The sequence below is a fragment of the Salvelinus sp. IW2-2015 genome, unplaced genomic scaffold (genome assembly GCF_002910315.2).
Source record: "Salvelinus sp. IW2-2015 unplaced genomic scaffold, ASM291031v2 Un_scaffold6430, whole genome shotgun sequence".
Taxonomy (NCBI): domain Eukaryota; kingdom Metazoa; phylum Chordata; class Actinopteri; order Salmoniformes; family Salmonidae; genus Salvelinus; species Salvelinus sp. IW2-2015.
Genome location: NW_019947692.1, coordinates 202 through 7,580, shown reverse-complemented (window position 1 = coordinate 7,580; position 7,379 = coordinate 202). Strand labels below are relative to the sequence as shown.

General features: G+C 40.8%; 1 protein-coding gene across 1 annotated transcript; it reads right to left on the bottom strand.

Moving 5' to 3' along the window:
- Positions 1 to 249: 249 nt before the first annotated feature.
- LOC139026941 (CD209 antigen-like protein E) lies at positions 250 to 3,620 on the bottom strand. Its single transcript, XM_070442170.1, has 7 exons — positions 3,544 to 3,620; positions 1,740 to 1,897; positions 1,471 to 1,557; positions 1,200 to 1,361; positions 939 to 1,081; positions 701 to 801; positions 250 to 391 (listed from the first exon to the last, which is right to left on the bottom strand). Exons 1-7 carry the CDS (start codon positions 3,618 to 3,620, stop codon positions 250 to 252), a joined length of 870 nt encoding a protein of 289 aa, XP_070298271.1.
- Between the last annotated feature and the right edge of the window lie 3,759 nt (positions 3,621 to 7,379).

The following is a 7,379-nucleotide window of genomic DNA, read 5'->3' as shown; positions in this document are numbered from 1 at the left end:
TAGGCAGAGCTTTGAAGCCAGCACAAAACATCTTGATTTTATGTTCTTGGTCATGGAAAGTGCTGTGAAATGACTTCTGAATCACTCAGAGACAAAATTGAAACGGTTTTAGAAACTGGAGATTGTTTTCTTTCCAACGGTATTATTTATATGCATATAGTAAGAGCAATAATTAAAGAAGAGGCAGTTTAATCTGTTGAGCCATTTATGCTAATGCGAAAATAGCACCCCCTGTATTGACAAGAAGTTTTAAACCACTTTCTCACAGATCCAGGTGTGATTTGTGCCACACTTGTCGTCATTCCATGTCTTTACAGGGTCATCTTGTCCATAGTATATCTCAACACAGTCCTCTTGCCCATTATCATCAGGCTGTCCTGTCCCCCAGTACCTAAACAACACAGAGAACTAGACAGTCAGACACTGTGGTACAAACATCCTCCTCAATTATACACATGGTCCTATGTTTTTACAGCTTTATAGACACTCTGTAAGATAAATGGACCATTTACAATTATATTTATTTTTGATATAATAACATTTTAATCAAAAAATGTTACTTGATTTCTATGACACATCTATAGTTCTTATGGAATGACATCCATGAGTTGAAACATACATTTATATGAACATGAATGGAAGCAATACATCTTTCTTTTTTTTTCTCCATATCACAAGGTAAAATAGTCAAATCTGTCACCCTGTGGTCAGTGTTGTGCCGTCCACCCACTTCCAGGTCCCCTCAGTAACAGAGTCAGTCAGACCAATCCAGGCTCTCAGGTGAAGGTTGAAGACAAATGTCTGTTGTTGAGAAAGATGATGTCACTTTTCATATTTATAACATAATGCCCACATATTAGTGTACTGATGAAAATGATTCTCTCACAAACTCACACACTCTCACACTCTCACACACTCACACACTCTCTCTCTCTCACCTGTTCTTCTCTGCTCTTTATGATCACCAGGACTGCTCCTCTCTCCAGACAGTCCTGTCTGCTCTTCTCCCAGGTTTTCTTCTCAGTAGAGAGGAAGTACAAACTGGAATCAAAGTATCTCCATCCCTCCTGACAATGCTGCTCTGTTGAAGAGCAAAGTTGAACACATTGAGAAACTTAAACAGTATCTTTAAACTCATAAACCCATTGATATATAATTATTGTTGATTTACTTCTAATTAATCACAGTTTATATCTCACCAATCACAAAACGCTTTGCCTGAATATGGCCTTTCTCTTTAGTCAGGTTGTTGTATCTGGTCTGTAACTGGTCTCTCTCTTCAGTTGCGTTGATTTTATAGAGGGAGAAACTCTGGAACAAGTTGTTCCTTTTATCCTCAGAAACTTTGATGTTTCTTTTATCTACAAAATATGAACACATAGTTACTATGTACAAAAACAGGTAAATAGGTCTAGTAACCAGCACGTATTACAATTAAGTGATGAGCAATAAACGTGGACAGAAACTCACAGTAGACAGACAGGCCTATGATCCCAGCCAGAAGGAGAACACACAGCAGCCCCAGACACACCGCAGCAACTAGGAAGGGTCTCTTCCCTGAGTATCAGGCTCTGTGGACACATACACTGTTATTGTGTGTTGTGGTGTGTGTGTGTGTGTGTGTGTGTGTTGTGTGGTTGGTGTGGTTGTGTGTGTGTGTGTGTGTGTGTGTGTGTGTGTGGTGTGTGTGTGTGTGTGTGTGTGTGTGTGTGTGTGTGTGTCGTGTGTGTGTGTGTTACCTGAGTGCTGGTCTCCTGGTCTATTATTAGGACCAGTGTCAGCTGTCTCTTCTCTCTTGGTGCTGGGCTCACCGTCTCTCAGGGTGTCTGCACTGATGTAGATATCCACAATCTTCTCCTCCATCTCACCTCTGTTAAACTTGACCTTCTGTTCATATCTGGTTCACCATAGATTACCTTTGACATCTTTAACAATACCTGGGTCTTTCGTTCTATGCAGGTCTACTATACATTAAGTCTCTGCATCTAGAATTAATGTGGTGTTCTTCCCACATGGCCACCAGGAGGCGCCGTACGTCAACTGCAAGCCCTCTATACGTTAAGTCTCTGCTTCTAGTGATATCTCTGTCTCTGAGTCATCTGTGTGTCTCTGTCTGTGTGACTGATGGAGGTGGTAACTCAAGGGAAGTATCAACAAATGACACGGGTATTTGTGGCTCTTCAATACATAAAATAGAACAAGTTTTGCACACTGAGTGAGTAATGTGTGTGTACTTGTGTGAATGTGTGCTTGTATGAGAGATGTGTTATATGTTTATTGTTAAAATATTTTCTGCAGCACAATATAAATCATTCCATGTAATGATGTTATTCCATCATTCCTTGCTATTGATGATGGAACAGGACACTATCAACCAGGAAGATATAGATCATAGAGGGGAAGTGGACAACAAAGGCTAGCTGTTAACATATATTAAATATCATATGTAACAGCCCAAAGATAATTCAGGGAGTTTCCAGAACTCCCCCTTCCTTTCTGCTGATTTGGACCCTCTGTTTACTCCCAAATATACATCAACATGTTCAGGAGTCCAGGACTACAAACATGGGTCATTATAATGTCCAGACAATAGATTTGACACTACAAAACTGCTCCAAGTGGATATTGAGGGTGGGTAGGTCTTAACCAGTGAGGATGCGATGACAACAGTAACCACCGTCTCCTCCTCTACATTTACCTTTTAGTCATTTAGTAGATGCTCTTAATCCAAGAAGACTTACGGAACAATTAGGGTTAAGTGCCTTGCTCAAGGGCAACATCGACAAGATTTTTCACGTAGTCGGCTCGGGATTTTGATGCATCAACCTTTCGTTACTGGCCAAACAATCTTAACCGCTAGAAGACTCTCCCCCTCTCTCTCTTATTGAACCTGATTGGTCGATGAGATTTGAGTGACAGCTGGTTGAAATACAGAAAAGATATCCACTTACCTTCCTTTTTTGGGACCCATATAGGGGGAACATCAATCAAATATGAGCCATTTGATATTGTGCTTATGTGTAATGTTGACAACAAAGACTGACTTTCAAAGAGTATTAGGACACACAGCAGCCCCAGACACACTCAGCAACTCCAGAGGTTCTCTTCCACCACTGAAAAATGACTGAATAACACATTATTAAAGATCTTTGGGAATGTGTTTTACTGTATCATCTTAGGATTGGACAAATAAAGCTAGAGTACTACAGGATAAGCTCACTTGTTTAATATATTGTGTGTAAGTTGTGTGTTGTGTTGTCATTTGTGTGTTGTGTTCATGCAATCTTACCTGAAGCCAACAACTCCATTTCTTGACTGGGCTTGAAGGCTCTTACATTGGAATATAATTGGCCATCGAGTCTGTGTTCTTCATTGCATCAGGCTCATCGTCTTCAAATCCATCTGAGTTTCTATAAACTCCCTCTGACATCTTAACACACTTTGGTCATACAGTTAACTTCTACTTGTAACCTCAACTCTAATTAGTTACGGTCCTCCCTGAATCGCTGTGTCTTCTCCTGCACGTCCTGTGTCTTCTCCTACACTCCTGTGTCTTCTCCCTGCACCGTTCCTGTGTCTTCTCCCTGCACCGTCCTGTTGTCTTCTCCCTGCACCGTCATCCTGTGTCTTCTCCCTGCACTTGCTGTGCTCCCTGTGAGTCTTTTCTCCCTACACGCCTTTCACCGTATCCTGTTCTTCTCCCTGCACCTCCTGGTTGCTCCCTGACCGCCTGGTGTCTTCTCCCTACACTGTCCTGTGTCTTCTCCCCTGCACCGTCCTGTGTCTTCCTGCCCTAACCCGTCTGTGTCTTCTCCCTGCACCGTCCTGCTCCCACTGTCTTTCTCCTCCTGCCACCGCCTTGTGTCTTCTCCCTTAGCACTGTTTCCTGTGTCTTCTCCCTGCACCTACCTGTGTCTTCTCCCTCGCACCGGTCACTGTGTCTTCTCCCTGCACCTGTCCTGTGTCTTCTCCTCACCCGTATTCGTTTCCCTTTGACTTCTTCTTTTCTTTTTGCACTGCCGTGTCTTCTTCCCGCACTCGTCCTGTGTCTTCTCCTGCACACCGTCCTGTGTCTTCTCCCTGCATCCTGGTCTTCCTGCACTCCGTGTCTTTTCCCTGCACCGTCCTGTGTCTTCTCCCTGCCACTGTCCTGTGTCTTCTCCCTGCACCGTCCTGTGTCTTCTCCCGGCACTGTCCTGTGTCGTTCTCCCCTCACCGTCCTGTGTTCTCTGCACCCTTGCAGCTCCGTTCTTTCCCTACACTGTCCTGTTCTTCTCCCGCCACCGTTCCTGTGTCTTCTCCTTGCACTTCCTGTGCCCTCTTTTCCCTGCAGTCCTGTGTCTCTCTCCCTGCACGTCCTGCTGTCTTCTCCCTGCCACTGTCCGTGTTTCTCCCCGCCACTGTTCTTGTGTCTGTTTGACTTAGGGTATTAGTACATTATTTCTTGTCAACTCCATGTGAAGGGAAAACTGTCAAAATCAACACGTCACTCCAACCACATGACTCGCCCCCATATAGCTTCTAATTGGAAAATATGTTTTAAATTATTCAAGATTAACTGAAGTGATCATAGATTTTATCAAATAAAAGATTGGACTCAGTGGAATTTGCACATAGATCATATAACATTACTGAGGGTTGGACACCCCCCAGCTTAAACTGAGTCACCGTTATGGGTGTACTCTGTGACGCGCCATCGATGCCAATAAGGGTATTTTTTATCTACGGTGTGCTTCTGTGTGTGACATCAGTGTGACAAGACGATTCAAAGCTGTGGTGGAAATCTAATCTGCCATCGTTTCAAGAGGTTTATTAAAAGGAGAACGTTACGTGTGTACTGTGTGCGTGTAGCGTTGTGCGTGTGTGCAGGGTGTTGGTGTGTCCTTTCAGATACTGTGCTGCCCTCTGTCTGGTCCTATGCAGTAACCACTTGTTTTCAGATCTTATAGTCCTTTTTCTTCTTAAGTTTAAAATATATATGTTAATAATTGAATATGAAAACAGTTTAAACATGTTTTCTAATAAAAACAAATAAACACAAGCATGTTACATTACATTTACATTACTGGTCCTCTAAACCATTCAATATAACAACTAGTGTTTTTTTCCTCTCTTCCCTTCTAGATGGCCCAAAAACAATCCATTCATCATGACCATCAACATGATAACACTAGATTATCATCACTTAACCATTCAGCACTGTATCCAACCATCAACATCGAAACTACTAGACTCATCACTTAACCATTCAGCCACTTATCCAACCATCCAAACATGATAACACTAGATATCACTACCTTAACTATTTCAGCACGTATCCAACCATCAACATATAACTACTAGCCATCATCACTTAACCATTCAGCACATGTATCCACCTTTCAAACCATGATAAACTACTAGCCATCATCACTTAACCATGTCAGCACGGTAATCCAACCATCCAACATGATAATCTACTAACATCATCACTTAAACCATTCAGCTGACCACAACATGATAACTACTAGATATCATCACCATTAACCATTCCAAGCATGAACCACAACATGAAATAACTACTAGAAATCAATCCACTTAACCAATCATCATGACCCATCAACAGATAACTACTATCAATCATCACTTAAACCATTGTCCCAGTACGTAGTTTCCAAACCTTTCAAACATGAGAACTTACTAGCCATATCACTTAACCATTCAGCATCGGTATCCAAACCATCAACATCATAACTACTAACATCACCACTTAACCATTCATCAGACCACCAACATTGATAACGTACTAGTTAATCACCACTTAACGATTCAGCATACCATCAACCATGATAACGACTAATATCATCACCGAACCATTCAATTCATGAACCATCAACAATACACTACTAGTTATCACCCACTTAACCATTTCAAGCATGAACCATTCTACCATGATAACTACTCAATATCCACCACTTAACCAATTCCTCATGACCATCAACATTGTAACTACTAGACATCATCACTTAACCAATCATCATGACCATCAACATATAACTTACTATCAATCAATCACTAACCATTACAGTACTTTTCCAACCTTCCAACATGATAAACTTACGAGCCATCATTCACTTAACCAATTCAGCCACTGGTATCCAAACCATCAACATGATAACACTAACATCACCACTTAACCATTCATCATGACCATCAACATGATAACTACTAGTATCACCACTTAAACTATTCAGCATGACCAGCAACATGATAACACTAATATCATCACCTAACCATTCATCATGACCATCAACATGATAACTACAGTTATCACCACTAAACCATTCAGCATGACCATCTACATTGATAACTACTCAATATCACCCACTTAAACATTCATCATGACGCATCAACATGATAAACACTAGATATCATCACCTAACCACTTCATCATGACCAGCCAAACAGATTAAACTACCCAGACCATCATCACTTAACCATCTCATGTATGACCATCAACATGATAACCTACTAGATATCATCACTTAACCATCATCATGCAATCAACATGAAACTTACCGAGAATCACTACTATAACTATTCAGCATGACAATCTACATGGATAACTACTATGTATCACCAGCTTAAACCATTTCATCATGACTCAACATGATAAACGTACTAGTTATCACCACTTAACTATTCATCAATGACCATCAACGATGAAACAACTGGATATGATCACTAACCATCATCATGACCATCAACATTGATAACTACTAGATATCATCACAACCCATTCATCAGACCATCAACATTGATCACTACTAGAACATCATCACTTAACCATTCATCATGACAATCAACATGATAAATACTAGATAGACACTACTTAACTATTCAGCATGACCTTCTACATGATAACTAACTAGTTAGTCACCCACTTAACCATTCATCATGACCATCAACATATAACACCTAGTTATCACCACTTAACATTCAGCATGGACCAATCTACATGATAACATACTAGATAATCACCACTGTTAACCATTCATTCATGACCATCAACATGATAACTACTAGGATATCCACCACTAACCATTCATCATGGACCATCAACCATGAGAACTACTAGATATCACCACTTAACCATTGCAGCACTGTAATCCAACAAATTTTTTATCAACATGATACACTACAGTTATCCACCACTAACCATTCACACTGTTATCAACCATCAACATATAACTACTATTATCACCACTATAACCATCAGCACTGTATCCCAACCATCAACATGATAACTACTAGTTATCACCACTTAACCATTCATCTGACCATCAACATGAATAAACTACTCAATATCACCCACTATAACCATTCATCTGACCATCAAC